Source organism: Bathycoccus prasinos, assembly GCF_002220235.1.
Source record: "Bathycoccus prasinos genomic : Chromosome_3".
Lineage (NCBI taxonomy): Eukaryota > Viridiplantae > Chlorophyta > Mamiellophyceae > Mamiellales > Bathycoccaceae > Bathycoccus > Bathycoccus prasinos.
Window position 1 is genome coordinate 903,222 of NC_024006.1, and position 18,920 is coordinate 922,141.

Consider the following 18,920-nt stretch of genomic DNA (forward strand, 5'->3'; position numbering starts at 1 on the left):
GGTATAACAAACATTAAACATTACAACAACTCAAAACAAAAGTAAACTATCGGCTTTGATGCCGAATATTCTTCATACAGACGTATGCGACTATGATCCAGAACCAATACAGACCAAAGACGGCGATTAAATTCGAGGTAATAGTACCGCTCGCTCCGTAAAACTCAATAATCCCTTCCATTTTACCTTCTTTCGTTTGAAAAACCTTCGGTTCTTTGTTGTCGAAGTGATTAATCATCTGCGCCTGCCATCCGTATCGCACGAAGAGCGTGTGCGAGTACCACTCCCAGCCGCTCGGCATGTCAGCTCTACGTATCAACATCCCAGAAAATAGAAGCTGAATGACGTTATAAACTGGCAAAAGCGTATTGGCGGCGTCCATGTTCGGAGCGACTGAAGCGCATACGTACGCGAGCGCTATGCCGCAACTCAACACCATATAGTTACATATCCAAAAGATGGCGAACGAGCCTTGCAACGCGCACCCCAAATACAACGCCGTTTGCGCGACTAGCGTCACTGGTATCGCTAAAACACCCTCTTCGATGAACTTATACGCAACGTACGAAAAGAGCGGGTACGAGCCGTCGTCGACTTCGCGATAAAACACCGCTCTCTCGAGTACGATGGATGGCATGTACCCACTCGCGCCAAACGAAGGTAAAATATTCAACATGTACAGTAAACTCGCGACGTTGAGTTGATTCGCTTGGTCCATAGCCTCGCCTTCTGCCTTGCCAATTTCCAGGAACAAGGTGAATTGTACGATGGCGAACAAAATTTGTCCAGCCGCGCGACTCATGACGAAATCAACAGATTTGTAATTTCGGATCGTGCGGTATTTCAAAAGCGTTTTAATCTTTGCAAACGCGCCTCTCTCCGCTTTCGCTAGTTTTGGTTTCGCTGGCAACAGCATTTCTTTCTCCAAAATCGATTTTGTCTTTGTCAGCGCGGCTTTCCCGCATTCTGAATTTCGAAACGCGTCTTCAAAATCCAAATCCTCCGAAGCGCACGTCGTGGTCAAGAAATCCGCCAAATTTGATTTCGTGTCCCATTTGAACCCAATTGATGCGAAATAGGAAATCGCCGAATATTTACCTCCGGCGGTTTCGTCAAATATAGGCCCAGTAAACGTCATCTTTCCGTTCTTCAACATGCACAGCGTATCGAAATATCGAAACGCGTCCGGCGTCGGCGAGTGAATCGTCGCCACGACCGTCACGCCCGTATTCGCCAAGTTTCTCAAAATCTCCACAACCTCCACGGACGATTGCGAATCCAAGCCGCTCGTAGGCTCGTCCAAAAACAACACGTCCGGGTCCGTGACTAAAGCCAAAGCGATGTTCGTCCTCTTCGCTTGTCCGCCGGATATCCCTCGGTTCAGCGCGTCGCCGACGACGACGTCTTTACAACTCGTTAAATTCAAGTGTTGCAATATCTCCCTCACTCGTTCTTTCTTCAACTCCGCGTCCGCGTGCGTTCTCGCTTGCATTTCGCTCCAGTAATACAGCGTCTCTTCCACCGTCAACATCGGCAACAAGGTATCGAACTGTTCCACGTACGCCGCGCACTCCTTGAACGTTTTCTTCGTCGCGTTTTGCGACCCAAACATCACGGTCCCGGAAATCACCCCTCTCGTTTTCCTGCACGAGAGAATGTCCAACAAGGTTGTCTTCCCGGCGCCACTGGGCCCCATTATCGCCGACATCGACCCGTTCTCGAACACCGTCGAGACGTTATCCAACAACCGAATGTTTTCAGACGAATTTGGTGTCGACGACGACGACTTCGTCCCATTTGGGATATCATAGCACACCGAATCGACAATAACCGGCGTCGAGTGCCTCGTTTTCGTCTTCGAGAAGAATTCCGACGCCGAGGAGGACTTTATCATCTTTATGTAATTCTGTCTCTCTGTCTCTCTGTTCTGTGTAATTTTGAGGAAAAATCAATCCCCTACACGAGAAATGTCGAAAATTTTGTCGAAAATTTAATTTGTCTGTCGAAGAAAAAAAATCAGAAGAGACTTTTGATGAACGAGACGACTGATGCACTGAAAAATTTCAAGAAGAACGGGAGAAAAAAGAGTCCTCGACGTACAAAAAAAGAATTGCACCTTTCAACACGCACCTCTTTCTTTGATGAAGAAGATGATGAGAAAAAGAAGAAGAAGATATTAATAAAAAGATATAAACGACGAGACGATGATGCACCCACCACCCTCGCGCTGCTCAAACTCGCGCCATGATGGCAAACGAGAACGATTTCAACACCAACAACGAAAAGATCAGAATCAGAATCACGTTTCTTCTTTGCGGCTCCCGATTCAGAAACACGAGAGAGAGATTTTGTATCTCTTGGAACGACATCAAGTGGTGATAATAATAGGCCAAACTGGATGCGGGAAAACCACGCAGATCTGCCAATACTTGAGAAAGGCGAAATGGACCATTCCTGGCGAGAAGATGGTGTGCGTGACGCAACCGAGACGAGCGAGCGCGCAAACCGTTGCGATGCGAGTGTGCGAGGAGATTTTTGCTTCTAATTCTTCTTCTTCTTCGCAACGGTGTTGTTTAGGCGGAACGGTGGGAGTGTCCGTGCGATTTGAAACCATGAAATCATCAGAGACGGAGATTCTATTCTGCACGGATGGGAGTTTACTGAGAGAACTGTTGGAAGATCCTTTGTTGCAAAAATATTCGGCGGTGATGGTGGACGAAGCGCACGAGAGGAGTTTGAACACGGACGTGTTGCTGGGGTTGTTGAAGAAGGTGACGAGGAAGAGGAAAGAGTTGAGGGTAATTGTGAGTTCGGCGACGATTGATGCCGAGGCGTTTCGGGAGTTTTTCCGCGCGGAAACAGAAGAATTAGAATTAGAGGAAGACGAAGAAGAAGAAGAGAAGGAGAAGAAGAAGAAGGGAAACGACGACGGGAAATTTTCTTCCTCGTACGACCAACCGGCTATTCTTAGCGTCGAAGGACGAAGGCAACATCCAGTTCGAACGTTTTATAGCGAAGAACCGGTGGCAAACTACATAAAAGCAAGCGCGGAGTGCGCGATGAATATAGTCCGGTTAGATTTGCGGAATAACCCGGGCGATATTTTGATCTTCTTGACGGGAGAGAAGGAGGTGGAAGAGTGCGCGGATATCTTGGAGGAACATTTGCTCTCGGAACGATTGGATAGAGAAGTTCTCGTTTGCCCGTTTTACGCGGGATTAAATAACGCGAAACAAGCGAGAGCGTTTCGCGCGCCACCGAGGAATGCTCGCAAAATTATCATAGCCACGAATATCGCGGAAACGAGCGTGACGATTGAAGGCGTGAGTTACGTCGTCGATTGCGGCTTTGTGAAAATCAAAGCGTTCGATTGCGAGAGGAATTCGGAGACGTTACAAGTCGTGCGCGCGTCGAGTTCATCGGCAAAGCAAAGAGCTGGGAGAGCTGGACGCGTTCGGCCTGGAACGTGCTTTCGTTTGTACCCTGAAAAATATTTTGCGAGTTTGGATAAAACGTCCGCGCCGGAAATAATTCGCGCGGATATCGCCGGAACGATTTTACAACTCAAAGCGTTAGGAATCGATAACATCGCGCACTTTGATTGGTTCGAAGCGCCGCCGGTAAAACACGTCGTCGTTGCGTTGGAACTTTTACACGCTTTGGGTGCGATCGATGACGACGCAAAGTTAACCTCAGTTGTTGGCGCTAAATTAGCGGAGCTTCCGTTGGAACCAAAGCTAGGTAAAGCGTTGTTAGCCGGTTGCGATTACGGGTGCGCCAATGAAATGCTCACAATCTGTTCGTATTTCTCGATTGAAAACACGTGTTTTTTACCAGCGAGAGGAGGCACGACGTCGAGAAATCTTCTGGACGAGGCAAAAGCGAATTTTGCCGCTCGAGAAGGCGACGGTATCACCTCTTTGAACATTCAGAGAGGGTACGCGTGGAACGACCGCAATCGTAGGGGATTTTGCGAGGAAAATTATTTAAATTTTCGCACCGTGCAACGCGTCCAATCCGTTCGCGCGCAATTGAAGAAACTCTTGACGCAAAGACTCGATTGTATGCTTATTGACAATAACAGAAGTAACGATGAGGACAAAGAAAAAAAGCTCGAATCGATATTGCGCGCGATATGCGCCGGTTTCTTCTCCAACGCGGCTACTTTGGCGCCGTACGGCGGCGGCGGAAGCGACGACGGCGCGGCGAAATATTTGACCATTCGTAATAAAAGGACGGTTTACGTGCACCAAAGTTCAATACTCTACGGCGTGAGTAGTGGGTTACCGCAAGTGGTCGTGTACCAAACCGCCGAAGTGAATAACGAAAATAAAGAGTACATTCGAAACGTATCTTCAGTTGGAGATTTGCGCTGGTTCAAAGACGTCGCCGGACACTATTATACCTTTTAATACTAGTACATCATAGTTAGCGAGCATTAATAGCATTATGATAATAGAGAGTTTAGTACTAGATAAGAATGCAACATCATCAAAAAAAAGAGGTTCTCAGTCGAACGCAAGCTCCACGCACCATTGATCCCACCTCGAATTCAGAGTGGCACCCCGCGTGCTGCTTACTACGCGGCAGTTTTTCTGCTCAGTTTCCTGCCATCGAAGACTTTCCGCTTTAACGACGACAAACGCCTCCTTCAAGAAACGCTCGATCGTCGATAGCAAGCTCACGCGGACCTCTCGTCAACGTTCGAGAATAGGTAGAACGCTTCGCCAGGACCTCCTGCGCACAACCGGGAAGTTTAACCTTCCTTACAGCTTTACAGCCCGGACGATGTGCGCTAATTAGGGTTTAGGATTGCAAATATGAATAAAAAATTTAAAAGAAGAAGAATTTCTCTTCGTCACACACACTTTTCTTCATTTCATCAGAGAAGAGGAGAAGAAGAAGAGATGGTGTGGCGCGCTATTCAGCGCGGCAACGCATCGGATGGCCCGCCGAATTCAGTCACCCAGAGCGATATCGACGCGCCGCACGTGGAAGCGATTACCAGTCAACGCTACGAGCGATGGATTATCGACGATAAACCAAACGACGGGTGGAGTTTAAACACTCCGGCACCGTTGCTGGAGATACAATCGTTTGAAGAAGATTTAGACGAACTCTCTTCAAACAACAACATGAATAACAACAACAACGCTGGTGGTCGAGATGAAAGTGGTATTAATAGTGTTGCGCATTCGAGGACTGGGTCCGTGTTGTCCTCCTTAAACAACAACAGTAACAACGGTGGAGAAAGAGAATACGCGAGGAGTGAAATTTCGAATCTCAGTCGAAGCACTCTCGAAGAGACCAGCGCTATCGAAAACGGTACGAGTATTCCCACGAACAACATTAACAACAACAATCGAAATCAAAATCAAAATCAAAATCAACAGAGAAGAGCGCCGGCATCTGTGGTCGATGGTCTTCCGTTTATGACGTTATACGACCCTTTGATACGAGACAAAATACCCTTCCCGGGCGCGCACGCCGTCACGGCGGCGCCAAAGACGGCGTTGCCGCGTTCGCCTTCAGAAGCGCCGCACGTGAGCCAAAACCAAAGGGCGAGAGAGATGAACAGTTTGCGGTTTTTGTTTCGGTTACAAAGCATCGATTTCGAGGTTGGAAACTACGAGACGATTGAATGCGTCGCTTTCTTGATTGATTTACAGCAGAAGAAGAGATTGTCGGAGGCTTTTTATTTCAGTTGGTCGCCGGGCGACGAGAGGGACGGGAATCCGGAGAAGCCATCGGCGGTGTTTGCGATTCCTCATCACAGATGCGCGGCATCGGTGAGGTTGTTCGTGCAGATTGCACACGTGACGCCAGAATTCGGTGGTTTGGATCCGAAAGTGTACACCATGCGGGACGACAAGAAAGCGAAATCGTACGCGGAAAGAGAGATTTTAAGAGTGAAGCAATTGAAGTACGGAAACACGGGAGGAGGAGGAGGAGGGATGCAAACACAACAACAGGCGGCAAATGGGAAGATATTTTCTATAGATGACGATGAAGATAGCAACAGTAACAATAAAGTAGGAGCTTCAGATGATGAGGATTCTGGAGACGACGGATCGGAATTGGACGATTCGAATTCGGTTTCGAAAAAGATGCAAAATTTCCGAAACGTCGTTCGAAAGACGGCGTATTCATCAACGACGACGAGTCAAAACGATGATTCGAGCGTCAAGAACAATAATTTAGGAATGGACAGAAGAGGAGGAGAAAATAGGAACGACGACGACAACAACAACAACAGATTTTCATCAACTTTTGACGAAGCGTCGAAACCGCGTTCGTTAATCGGATGGATCACCATGTCCATTTTTGAAAACGCCACGGATGCAAACGGTCGACCTTCTTTTAGAGTTCGCGATACCGCAGAGTGTTCGCAGTTGTATCGGGTGAAAGAAGCGTACACGGAAAGTGCCATCATCGATGCCGCGGCTTCAGCCGGTGTCAGCCATCCGTTGAAATCGCACAAACCGATTCGGTGCAAAATTTTTGCGGAAGTTTTGCGATTACGCTCGATAGCACCACAAAAGCAGAAGCAACAAGACAAACAAGAGCAGCAACAACAAGATACGAGTGCAACGATGCTTCCAGAGCCTAGATTACCTCCGTACGTCGTTCACATTAAGGACTTGTCGGAAACGAGCTCTCTGAAATCCAACTGGGAAAGCGCTTGGGGCAACACGCTTGATTGCGGCTTGCGAAGAGAGGTTTTCATCGACATCCGGAACATCGACTTGTGCAAAAGAAAAGATTTGCGCGTGAAGATGGAACTGCGCGACGATGATTTGAACATCAACGCAAAGGGATTGCCGGCGACCTTTCCTTCACCGGATGGGAGGAACAAAGTGAGCGAATTTTGGACGCCACTCTCAGTCGGGAAAACCAAAGGTGGCGTTTTTTGTTCCGAAGCTCGCGCGACGCTACCGGCGAGGCTAAAACCGTCGCATCATTTGATTTTATCCGTGTATGGAACGGATCAAAACGCTAAAAACCTCTTCTTAGGTTCAGTACAAAGTGAAGAAGAATTGATTGGACATTCGGTGATACCTTTGTGCGTGGCGCCAGAAACGCTCGCGCCGAATATCGCGAGTGCCAATAATCCGAACGGCGTTGAATTAGGTTTAGTCGCGGTGAAAGAGCTTTTGCCAAAGTATCTGCAAGCGAACGTAAGAGCGCATATGCCGTATTGGAACGAGAGAGTGCCGTGCGTGCACGTGAAAATGCGACTCGCGGACACGTTGCACACCGCGGATGGGAGAATAGGTAATTTCTATGCGGCTACTGCGGCGTGGGCAGAAGGTGCATCCGGACGAGAAGCCGTCGATAGACTCTTATCCGCCACGAGAAACTTACCTTTAGCTGAAGGAGCCGCGTTGTTGGCGCATTTGCCTGCGATATTTAAAATGTTATTGAGGTTAACCAGGTTGGAAGGCGCGCTCGACGATGTTTCGCACAGTAATAATTACAATAACCAAAGTGCGATTGATGAAAGCTACGGCGCAAAAAATGATAGCAACTTGAACGGGATAGATGCGTGGAATAATTTAGCCTCCGACGATAAAAAAGTTCCTGAATTCGCACACGTAGTCGGCGATTCGCGTTCAGAACTCTCCGGAAGCGAATTCCGAGATTCCGCGTTTGGCGGAAACTCTTGGTCGACGCGCTCAAAATCTTACGTTTTAATAGAAGAAGAGGATGATTTGAACAGAGACGTGGGCGACTTAGCATTCAGAGCTTTGATTCGTGTTGCCGCTAAAGTGCAGACGATCGAGCCGGGAGAGGATTTGGGTGGAGGTCTTGCGCCGCACTCGCCGCCTTTGGAAGCTTTCGTCACTTTAGCGTTCGGCACGGAAGCGTACAAATCTGGGTACATAGATAAGCTCGATCGATCGTTGCCTAGAAGTAAAGCAAGCGTTACTCCGATGCATACGATATTAGCGCGAAGGTTTTCAGCCGTGTTGACAGACAGAACTGGTGCGAGCCCTTACGAAGATGCGCTTTCAGTCTCTTGGTTTGCGCTGGGATTGATTTCAAGAGCGTATGCATTGGATCGTGCTCAAATCCCGCGAGATGCCGTTTCAGTAGATAAAGATGCCACGCCTTTGAAAGGCGTAGCTGAAGCGCTTTCGTTGGAAGTCTCTGCTCGAGCGAGTCGGGCAAACAAGAACACAAATCCAAGGGAGTTGATGCGCGTTCGAACGCTCAATGCCAACTTGGCGGCGCTCCTGAGTGATATTTTGGCTATTCCAGGAATAAAATCGTCCAAGAACAACAAAACGTCTTCATCTGAGAAAGCCACGGGCGAGAAGATTGGCGACAGCGGCGATCACTTTCGCCTGGGAAGTGGCTTGGCTGGACCACTCGGCCCGTTATCGATTGAGCTCGCCGCGGCGCACGCCCGAGCGCTCGCCGACGGGACAGCGGCGCACGCCGCGTTACTCAAAGAATTTTCTGAATTCTTAGCCGCATCGCCGGCATTATTGGATATCATCACCGCGGATGTAACTCGTGCGTGGGATCCAGCTATCACAGCTCGTGAAGAGCGGGAGATAAGGTGCGATGGGAATTACGATGATCGACCGCAGGATGATTTTTCGTCTTCAGGAATTCAGCGAAGACCCCGCGTTAGCGTTAGCGATGATATCGATGATATCGAAGACGTGGGCTCTTTGGATGATATTGTCGATGGAGTTCGAAAAACGTCTCTGGATAGCGATGTGTCTTTACCTGCGAACGCAAACATCGATGTCAAAAAACACGATGGCTCGAAAAGTAAAGCCATTGCTTCTTCGTACGACGGCGTGCGAGATGTTACGCTCGTGACACCAGGAGAGGCGTTCGTCTTTGCATTGACGGCCAGCACGGGGAGAGGATTGTCGCAATCAAAAACTGATGCCGCGCGCGCAGCGTGCGCAACCCGAACCGTCGCGTGCGTCACCGCGAGACACGGATGGAATGCTGGCTGGCAAAAGCCGGCGGCACGTCGAGCAATAGCTGCAGCATACGCGCCAATGTTACGTTTAATGATTCGTGCAAGAGATGTCATCGCGAATTTGCAGTCTTCGTTGGCAAAGAAGGATGCATTGGCTGTGTTTTTGGCTTTGGCGAGAGACTCAGACCCAGCAAAGCTGTGGGGATGGTTGTCGCAAGATCGTGAGCGAGTTCGTTCTTTCATATCGTTGTTGCGGGACGCAGCGGAAGCTTTTGAAGTAAAGCCTGACGATGAATTTATGAGCGAAGAAAATCCTGCGGTACTTTCCGGTATAAGCCAAAGCGGTGTCTTATCGTGGCTACCGCGTGGCCCAAGCACGAGGACAGAAGCGTGGTCACGAGAAGCTGCTGGGCACTTGTCCACAGCGGCGACGACCTCTATTTTACGTTTGTTGAGAGATGCATGGAAACGCGTCGACCACGAATCACAGTTTAATAAAAGGACGCAAGAGATGAATTCCCCCGCACTTCAAGGCGCGAAGGAGGAAGACATCTTTTCCGAGCCGTTATCGATGGCATCCTCTCTGCTAGACAGCAAAAGTGAGCTGGCGCGTAAAGGAGTAAGCGGTGGCATCGGAGCACACGGAGGAAGCGAATTTAACGTTCTCGAAGCTATCATGGGTGTTTTAGCTGCTTTGCTTCGTCGTTCGCAATCTACCACGGGTTGGGTTTTGCAAGCACCGCTTCTCAATGCAGTTATAAGGGAACGCAAATACGTACTCTTCGAGCCTCTGTACCGCGCGCCGTGCGAAGACGTGGATGGCGTTTTCCCTCCTCTCGAAGCTCCTTACCCGGGTGCAAAGCCGTTTGCATTCCTCGAATCCGCGTGTGTTGCTCTGTTGCGTTGCGCTGCGCGCCCTCAACCGGCGAGATCGCTCGCTGTTGGTGGGCTTCGTGCCCTCTTGGAATCTGCACTCGATGTTGGAGGCGGCGTCGAGTGTTTGAGACCAACTTTGACGTACGCCTTATTACAAGGTTTGCAGCCATTTGGTCACAACGCTCGCGCAGGAGGCGTTTCGAGAGCTCTCAGAGCGCTTTCGGAGCCAGTTTCATCGACCAACGGTTCGAGCCAATCGCCGGCGAATTGGAAATCTGCAACAAACTCTCTTATTCGCGCGATTGCTTTTTCAGAAGCTCGCGTCAGAGAGGTGGCTTTAGCGACGACCGGTAGTCGAAAGACATCGGATGTATGCCGCGCCGTTGAACTCGAAAGCGCTTTAGCGTTAGCTTTGGAAGCGTCATCATCTGCACAGATAAAAGTTCTCTCCTCGTTGTGCAAACGTTTGGAATCGGAGGAACATTGGGTGGAAGCCGGCGAAGCCGCTTGCGCGGCTGCTGTCGTTTGCATGCGCGCGCTGGCGTCCGTGGCACCGGATACTTCTACGTGGACGGCGGAAGATGCCATCCAATTACGAGATGCCTTTTTTGGACTAGGTCCGCGAGGTGCACCCGAACCAACCATCGCAGCGTTACGAGTTGGTGCCGAGGAAGTTGGTGAAAAGCGAGTGTTGGAACACCTCGCCGCGGCGGCGAAATGTTTCACGAGAGGTGGTTTCGATGAAGCCGCAATCAGAGTTGTGAAGGCAAGTTTGAAAGCATGGGAGAGGAGAAGAGATTTCAAGGCTCTCGCTGCGGCGCATCACACCTTAGCAGATTTGCACTTGAGATGTCCGATGCCTTTGTTGGATGAACGGACGCACTCGCGAAACGACGAGTTCTTCACAGACACACCGAAGCCGCCGAGGGAGCCGGCAACTTACTGGCGCGTGCGAGCGCTTGGTGAGGCTTGGGGATCACTTACTGGAGCGCAATGGCTTTATCGCGATGCGCGTGATCGAACGTTAGCAGATATGTCGAACAGAGTTCGGAAATGGTTACAGTCGTACGTTCCCGCTGGAATAAAGGTGAGTCAATTACCTACAGCCGGCGATCCAACGCCAGGATTTGGCATAGCCGGCATCCAAGTCACGGCCGTATTACCCTTCGATTTTGAATCCGAAGTGAAAGCATCATCTTCGAGCGATAATCAAGACATCAACGAAGCGTTTAAACGAGCGCTTCAGAAGCTCGACGAGGAGGAATTCGACGAGCTTGATCAGGAGGCTCGGCGCATCAACGGAGGCGCCGTCGGAGGATCCTGCTTCGAACGAGCACGAATCTTCGCATTCGATACGCCTTTTATGGTTGAAAACAATGCACGTCGCGAAGGTAGCGATGGCAACAACAACGGCGTCTATAACGACTTGCGATCGAGAGGTAGGCGTCGATTGACTTTGGCCACGAAAAAGGCGTTTCCAAGCTTTTGCCCCCGGTCTGAAATCGCCTTCACCAGAGTCGTCGAAATGTCACCGTTGAGTTCAGCCGCGGAGATGTTACGCGCGCAAGGACAAGCTTTAATGAAGGCGGCGAGACAAAGAAATGTGAATCCGGAAATGTTGCAAAGATTGTTGCAAGGATCGCTCGCGGCTGGCGTTAACGGAGGCGTTCCGGCGCTGGTGCGCGCGTTTTTCCCATTCGCGTACGAGGGTACTAATACCAACGTAGATTCCGTGCCGCCGCACGTGGCAGACGCGAACGCACACGTCGTTGGCGGTTCTGCGGCGACTTCTCCGGAAGGTACGATTAAATCCGGCAAGGCTGGTTTTCAGAAGAAGAACTCTTCCGTTCTAGGGGATTTGCTCGGAAGGCATAAGCGAGGTATTTCCATGTCGGATAATTTTGATGGCGTTCCGCTCGAAGGCCCGGATGGAGATATGCACTCGAGAGACCAATCTAGAGCAGAACAGGTCTTTCTGAGTCCGAGACATTCGTTTTCTGTGGATATTTTAACTGCCACGCCCGATCGCGCAAACGCAAAGCAAAACCCGCTCGATTTGACGGCGCCTCTCGTCGAGCCAATCTCGCCTTCGATGTTGTCCGGCAACGTCGACGACCCGAGCACTCCTCGAAATTCCACCAACATGGATTCCAAAGATTCTAAGGACTTGGTAAACGCCTTGTGGGAGCTCCGAGACGCGTGCGCCGAAGCTGTAAAAGCGCACGAAAAGTTGGACGTCGTCAATCCCCAGCTGCAAGGTTTGTTCGAAAACTCCTTAAGAACCTTAGGCAGCGACATATCGAGAGTCGCGCGAGTCCAGCACACGGCGAAGATGAATAGCAATAACAACAACAACAACAACAACAACAACAATAATACTAGTAATACCAATAATAATAGCAATAGCAATACCGTTGGCGGTAAGTAGTAGCAACAACAACATAGAGAACGACATGTATGTATTTTGTATAATAATAGACCATAAGTCCCCTGTCAGTGCACCAAAACGCGAACACTCCACCCAAAAAACAGGGGAACCGGTCGACAGGCAAAAAATTCACAAAAATGATCGACAAAGACCTCAAAATAATCTACCCCAATTAGTATTTGTATCTCAAATGTCCGCATCGCTCCACGGGGCATTCTTCCTCTCTCTCGCGCTTTTCTCCTCCTTCTCGAACTCCTTCGTTTCGGCGGCGTGCACGCACGAGTACGGGCAGGCGACGTACGGGGACATATATCAAAAGTTCCAAGGGTTGGAAGCATCGGGAGGGTCGACGTATGCCAAAGGGGCCAGAGCGAATGGATTGCACATATACATCGACCCGACGGTTACAGAAATCGAAGAAACGGCGAAGGTATCCGTTCACGAATACGTGCATTTGTTGCAACAAGGGTATTTGAATGAAGAATTGGTTTTGGATACTGCGCCAACAGGCGGGGTTCCTCTTTCGGATTCTTCTTCTTCCGTTGGCAACGGCTTGAGATTTCAGGCGATCAACTATTGCGACGTCGCCGAAGCGACGGTGACGAAGCATTTGGAAGCGTTGAACGCCATGCCGGACGACGTGAAATTGTTCGACCACCCGACGTTTGTTATTTTCTACTCGCAAACGCCTGGAGAAGGGACGGGGAATTGCGACGCAGCGCAGACGGAGACGTTCGCTCGAGACGCGTTTAACGCCATTTACGGCGAGGACTGCCCCGGCATGGAAAGTACGCCAATGATTTGGGAAGCGAATGAAAACCACGTCGTGGCGGAAGGCGAAGCTGAATTTTTGGCGACCAACGTGTACACTTCTTCGTATACGTCTTTCAACGGAAAGGCGTATTGGGAGCAAAAGATCGCGGACGGAAAGACGGACTGCAAGCTTCCGGGTAACAATCCGAATTTTTACGTGCACTCTGGAAGTTCCCAAGACGTTGATGACATGAAAGATAAGATGCAAAATGCGGGCGTTTCCCCGGCATGTTCGAACAATGCTATTGGCGAGTTGATGTACGCGTCTTTCGTTAATTACTGCCTCGAAAAAGAAGGCACGAACGCGCTGGACGACTATTGCACACCCGAAGCACTCCGACGGGTGTGGAAAGCTGCGCCCACGCAAGGCTTCGATTGCGCATTCTTTAACCAATATGGTTGGACGTGGGGAGAAGTAGTCGCGAAAATGTACGCCGAGTATCAAGTGGATACCTCTGCAGTCGCGACGACCGTTCCTTCGTTGTGTTTGTACGATCAAACGTGCTCGGGCGAGCCAAAACCGTGCAGACGTCTCCCCTCGTACACGCATGACGAAGCCTTGGCGAAGTGCCCATTTGAAGTTATTGCCTCGTGCGGCGATATTTCGTTGAGCTCTGCGTCATCGTCGTCGTCGTCGAGATCTTCCCCAACAAACGCCGCGATGATTTCCGCAGCTGTGGCCGCGAGCGTCTCCTTCTTTTTCGCCTTCTTCCTCAATTGAGATGGTAAAAGTTAATCAATAATATTTAATCGTGTTGATGAAAGTAAGTAGTAGAAGTCTATTACATCACATATCGTATCGTATCGGTTACTGGTTAGAAGTTTCTTTCTTTCTTCTCTCTAAGTAGCAAAGCCCCAGCTATCTTCGCTCTCGTTGTTGTTGTTGTTGTTGTTGTTGTCGTTGTTGTCGTCGTCGCAAAAAAACGCGGGCGCGAGGCTTTGGCCGTTGCCATCATCACCATCGTCATCACCACCCGCCCAGTTACAGCCCCACAATTCGCGAAGAGCAGCAGCGGTGTTGACACCTGTTTCAGCACCAGTGATGGTAGTGGCGGTAGGATTGCTCTTTTTTTCCGTCGTCCGCGGAGTAATATTTTTTTCATTCTTCTTCCTTTTCGGCGACGGGAATGACGACGGAACCAACGTGGTTTGCTTCGTTTTGCGCATTTGCGCTAAACCTACGTCGGTTCGTTTTTGAGTTATGATCATATCACCATTGTCGTTCGTCTTGTTTTTGTTTCTGTTGTCTTTGTCGAAGTCGTCGTTCTTTCTCTTTGTCTTCTGTGTTGCGTCGACATTCATCGTTTTGGCGGCCACGACGCGCGGCGTGGCTGTTTGCAAGCGTCTCCCACCACCCCCTTGAATCTGGGCACTTTCGCGAACGTAATACTTCTCCTTGGGTAGTGTTGGAGGGAGAGTAGTTTTACTACTCAACGCCCATCCAAACGCGTCTCTTCCCAGGACGCCGTCAAAAAATACTCGGGCGAGAAATTTGACCGGCGCTTGAGATCGAGGCAGAGATTGAGCGAAACATTTCGATTCTAAAACGAGACAATCTTTTCGATTGTTCAAAACTCGTTCGGTAATCGTCGGAAGCTTCGTACGAAGTATTATGCTGTTATCGTGTTCACATCCAACGATGAGCACGCCCGGGTGTTGTTTTGGAAGTCGGACGACGCGAGGAGGAAACAGTTCGGCCTCCTCTTCCTCCTTCTTGCCGGGTACGTTGCCACCAAAAATGTTCATATCACCAGGAAAGGAACGTTTAGATGAAGCAAACTCTACGCGAACATTAACTGAAGGAAGAACAGCGTTTGGTTTCTTCTTCGTTCGCGGTGTTTTTGTTGAAGAAGGCGACGGCGTCGACAGGATGTCATCAGCGGTATCGTTAATTTCCAAAGATACGCGCACTTCGGACGGTAACAATTTCACAGACTCTTTGAGGTGATGAACAAATCCTGGTTGTTGTCGAGTCATGGTTCTTTCAATCGCTCGAGCGTCGGCGTTTTCGACGTCGCTGAAAGTTTGAATGCCGTTGTTCATGAGCGCGGCGACAGTTTTTGGCCCGCAACGAGGCAGCTGCGAAAGGATTTCCTTCGAGTCGAACCATTTTCTCGATTCGATCGATTTCATCAGTTGGTAGGCGCAAACCGCATGGAAGAAATCTTTTCGAGAGACGTAGAGCTCGTGAGCTGCTTTAAGCAAACGAGGCGCGATGTTCATGACCGATTCCACCTCGCGCTTTAAACTCGGCAGCAAGGCGTTGTTTTCCTTCTCGTTCGTTTCCTTCAGTTCAGTTTGTGTTAAAACGTATAACTTCTCCCAACCGAACTTGATCGGCGTGTTTTTCGTGATTCGTTTGCCCTTTTTATCGCAATGAAACAACGGCACGCGAATGTTGTTGTTTAATGCCTTCAACGTCGTCTTCTCGTCCCGACGAATGCAGATTTCGCCAAACTCAATAGCTTTACACGTTGCGGATAAAATCGAGCGCAAAATTTCCGCTTCGCTCTTACCGACGACACCAGCAAGACCACTTTGGTGTTGGAATAACGACGACACATCGGCTGTCGGCGTGACAAGAACGTCTTCGTACGTGTCTTTTGTGTGGGTTGGTTCGTTGCTGTCCACATCTGAAGAGGAAAGCAGCACGTGTTGAAATCGCTTGAAAGTTTCGAATCGCACGTATCGCGTAGACATAATTCGTCCTTCCTCCTTCGCAGTGACAGTGCGAACCCCAGACATATCCGGGGACTCGTTAAATTCGCAAAGATTCGCTACTTTCATCTCGCGCAACGTTTTTACAGCCAACGCTTTCGCCCAGCGAAAGGCTTGAGCTTCCGGCGAAGAGGAAGAAGAAGAAGGACTCGCCGCGTTATTCGTAGACGCTCCGAGACCAAAAATCGGTACATTTACCGGAGACGCGAGCGCGTATTTCATGCGCGTAAACATGAACGTATTCGTTAGCCACTGAACGCAGCTCGGCACGGAAAATATCACTCCGGAAGTTACCTCTGCGTTGATCGTTTCTGGTAAGCTCGCTTTGAGTTCACTCGTGATCGGCTCGATGTTGTGAAGAAGATTTTCAAACGAAACTTTCGAGTGCGTATCTGTCATCACGACGACGACGCCTCGTTGATCAAGACCTGGTCTCCCAGCTCGTCCGGCCATTTGCAGAAGCGTGCCTCGGTCAATGTCGGCGTAGATGCCGCCGCCTCGATACGTTTTCGTCCCGCAGACGACCACGAGCCGCGCGGGTAAATTGACGCCAAGCGCCAACGTTGACGTCGAGCACAGCGCTAATATTGCCCTTTCTCGAAATAGCGTTTCCACGAGACTGCGATCGTGATATTCGAGCGAAGCGTTGTGAAAAGCAATACCTTTTGGAAGGAGCTGTTTCAACGTTTTATTCTTCGCTCTTTGCGCCGCTTGAACGAGCTTCATCTTCGATTGCTCATCGGTAACGAACGGCTCGCGGAGAGTATTTCTTCTCTGCGCGATATCCTCTTCCAGTTTTTTCGCCGCTTTCAAGGTCGCGTCGCGCGTCGTGCAGAAAATCAAAGACGGACATCGTTCGTAATGGTCTAAAACCACGTCGAGAAGCTTTGCGTTGAGCGTCTTTTCAAACAAGTATTCGTTCTTGCTATAACCGCAGTCGCGACATATTGTTTCCAGTCGCACCGGTCTGTACTCTTCGCCAAACTCCCACGTCGTGGTGATGGCGTTCTTACCACCGCTCAGCCAGTCGCCGACCTCCCCCACGTTGGGCGCCGTCGCCGATACGGCCACGAATCGGCACCGACGCAAAGCCGCCTCCTCCCCCAAACTCTGTCCGATTGCTTTCAACCTCGAGACGATCGCCTCCAACGTCGCCCCTCGCGAGGAATCGCCAACGACGTGTATCTCATCGATCAAAACAACCGAAATAGATCCAAAAAAGCCAAAACTACCGTTCGAGTAATTCCGTCTCGACAGCGAGTCCAGCTTTTCCGGAGTCGCCAGTATCACGTCCGCTTTATCTACTTCTCTCCAAAACTCGCTCGATCGCGCCTTCTCGTCGTCCACATCCCCTGTCAACAAAACGAAACTTAAATCTAACTCCGTCCCTCGACCGAATCGATTTTGCCAATCGTTCAGCTTTTCCGCCACGAGCGCTCTTAACGGCGCCAAATAAACGACTTTGTTGCTGCAACCTCTCCGATTACTGCCGCTCGACACCTCGTCTCCTCGTCTACGTCTCGCCCCGTTCGTCGTCGTCGTCTGGAACAATCCAGTTAACATGGCCAATTCCAACAAAACCGTTTTCCCCGACCCAGTCGGGGCGCTGCACACGAACGACGCCTCCGTTTTTGTCAGTATAAACTCCATCATCTCGCTTTGCATCGCGTTGAAAAACCTGTTTTATCGTTAATGTTAGTAGTCACGCATTCGTTCGATTTAGAGAAATTTTCCTTCGTGTATTTTTTACACAAAAACACTCGCTTCCTCCGCAGGAGAAATCAAAGAAAAAAACGAATCTCGCGCAGAAAAAAAAACAAAGCTCTTTGATATTCTCACCGAAAACTTCCTCTGAACGCGCTCTGAAACAAAAGCGGCAGGTCTTTTTCCACGCTTTTGTTCGTCGTCGTCGTCGTCTGAATCATCTCGTCGTCGTTGTCGTCGTTCGTCTCAAAGTTCTTCTTTCAAAGCGCAAACACAATACACAAACTCTTCTCGTTGTTGCTTTTTTTCTCTCTTTTTTTTTGTGAAGCGTCTGCTTTTTTTTTTCTTTCTTTTCGTTTCCTTCAAAAAAAATGTCTCGTCCAAGAACTTCCTCTTCCCCACCTGATGAAAACTTTAACGAGAGAGATGATGATTCAGACTTTGACGTTTATTCAGGAGAAGATGTAGGGACGATGAAGACGATGGAGTTAAGAAGAGCAGCAAAACGAAGAAAAGAAGGGGGCGTGAATACTACCACCACCACGACTGCCGATGATGATGATGCGATAGATTTTGATCGGACGTTAGCTTTAGGTAAACGACTTGAGATTTATATGATTTTATTTCTTACTCATTTTTTATATTACACAGGATCTTCCGGATGGCTGTTCATATACTACGTCGGGGTGATTAAAGTTTTGAGAAGAGAAGGTTACGCGGAGTACGTTTTTATGTGTCGTCGTATATACCTTTTTTTAACGACGAGGAGGAGTTTACGTCGTGGTTTTGTTTCTTTCTTTCGTTTCGCGAAACGACGATCTTTTGTTTTATTACGAGAGAGACGATGAGAAAGAAACGGTCGTCAAAGTCTTTGAAAATTTTCCTCTTCTTTCGCGAGCTCTGTGAATAGAGAAGAGCGTGAGTTAAGTCATGAATCAACACTCGCTCACTAAAATTCCCTTCTCTTTCTTCTCTTAAATCGTTTTCGCTCTGCGTGTTATTACTAAAACAGAAACACGAAAGTTATTGGATGTTCCGGCGGCGCTTTAATCGGCTCTTTACTTTTTATGCCGACGGTGGATTTGGACGCGTTGGCGGTGTACGCCTACCTGTGCGCGACGCGAGCGAGAAGTTCCATTTTAGGCGCTTTCCAGTTAAGATATTACGTGCAAGGCGCGATTCGAGAGTTTGCGCCGGATAACGCGCACGAATTGTGCACGAATAAGTTGGAGATGAGCATCACGAGAATGACGCTGAGAGGATTGAAAAATTTACGGTTGAAAGTGTTCGAGACGTACGAGTTTTTTGTGAGAGCGTTGTTGTGTTCGTCGAACATCGTGCCTTTGAGTGGGTTGCCGATGTGGCTGAAAGGTCACGGATTGTGTTTAGACTAGACGGTCCCCGGGGCCAACTCGCTGATAAGGTGCAAGTGGGTAA

The 18,920-nt window shown here is 49.4% G+C and overlaps 6 protein-coding genes across 6 annotated transcripts in view; 4 read left to right on the top strand and 2 right to left on the bottom strand.

The window, feature by feature from the left end:
• Positions 1–46: 46 nt before the first annotated feature.
• Positions 47–1,894, bottom strand: Bathy03g04800 (unnamed protein product; the record flags this gene model as incomplete). Its single annotated transcript, XM_007514134.1, has 1 exon — positions 47–1,894. One exon carries the CDS (start codon positions 1,892–1,894, stop codon positions 47–49), a length of 1,848 nt encoding a protein of 615 aa, XP_007514196.1.
• A 313-nt stretch (positions 1,895–2,207) lies between these two features.
• Bathy03g04810 (ATP dependent RNA helicase, putative) lies at positions 2,208–4,412 on the top strand (the record flags this gene model as incomplete). The annotated part of the gene is made up of 1 exon (XM_007514003.1): positions 2,208–4,412. The coding sequence occupies one exon, from the start codon at positions 2,208–2,210 to the stop codon at positions 4,410–4,412; it is 2,205 nt and encodes a 734-aa protein (XP_007514065.1).
• Positions 4,413–4,820: 408 nt separating this feature from the next.
• Bathy03g04820 (predicted protein) lies at positions 4,821–12,248 on the top strand (the record flags this gene model as incomplete). The annotated part of the gene is made up of 1 exon (XM_007514025.1): positions 4,821–12,248. One exon carries the CDS (start codon positions 4,821–4,823, stop codon positions 12,246–12,248), a length of 7,428 nt encoding a protein of 2,475 aa, XP_007514087.1.
• Positions 12,249–12,438: 190 nt separating this feature from the next.
• Positions 12,439–13,782, top strand: Bathy03g04830 (predicted protein; the record flags this gene model as incomplete). Its single annotated transcript, XM_007513961.1, has 1 exon — positions 12,439–13,782. One exon carries the CDS (start codon positions 12,439–12,441, stop codon positions 13,780–13,782), a length of 1,344 nt encoding a protein of 447 aa, XP_007514023.1.
• Positions 13,783–13,901: 119 nt separating this feature from the next.
• Bathy03g04840 (predicted protein) lies at positions 13,902–17,429 on the bottom strand (the record flags this gene model as incomplete). The annotated part of the gene is made up of 1 exon (XM_007514241.1): positions 13,902–17,429. One exon carries the CDS (start codon positions 17,427–17,429, stop codon positions 13,902–13,904), a length of 3,528 nt encoding a protein of 1,175 aa, XP_007514303.1.
• A 425-nt stretch (positions 17,430–17,854) lies between these two features.
• Positions 17,855–18,920, top strand: part of Bathy03g04850 (predicted protein) — a gene marked incomplete at both ends in the record, with an annotated part of 2,509 nt that continues 1,443 nt past the window's right edge. Inside the window, 2 exons of the mRNA XM_007514011.1 lie at positions 17,855–18,204; positions 18,496–18,864. Coding sequence (XP_007514073.1) covers positions 17,855–18,204; positions 18,496–18,864 — 719 coding nt within the window. The remainder of the gene's footprint in view (positions 18,205–18,495; positions 18,865–18,920) is intronic.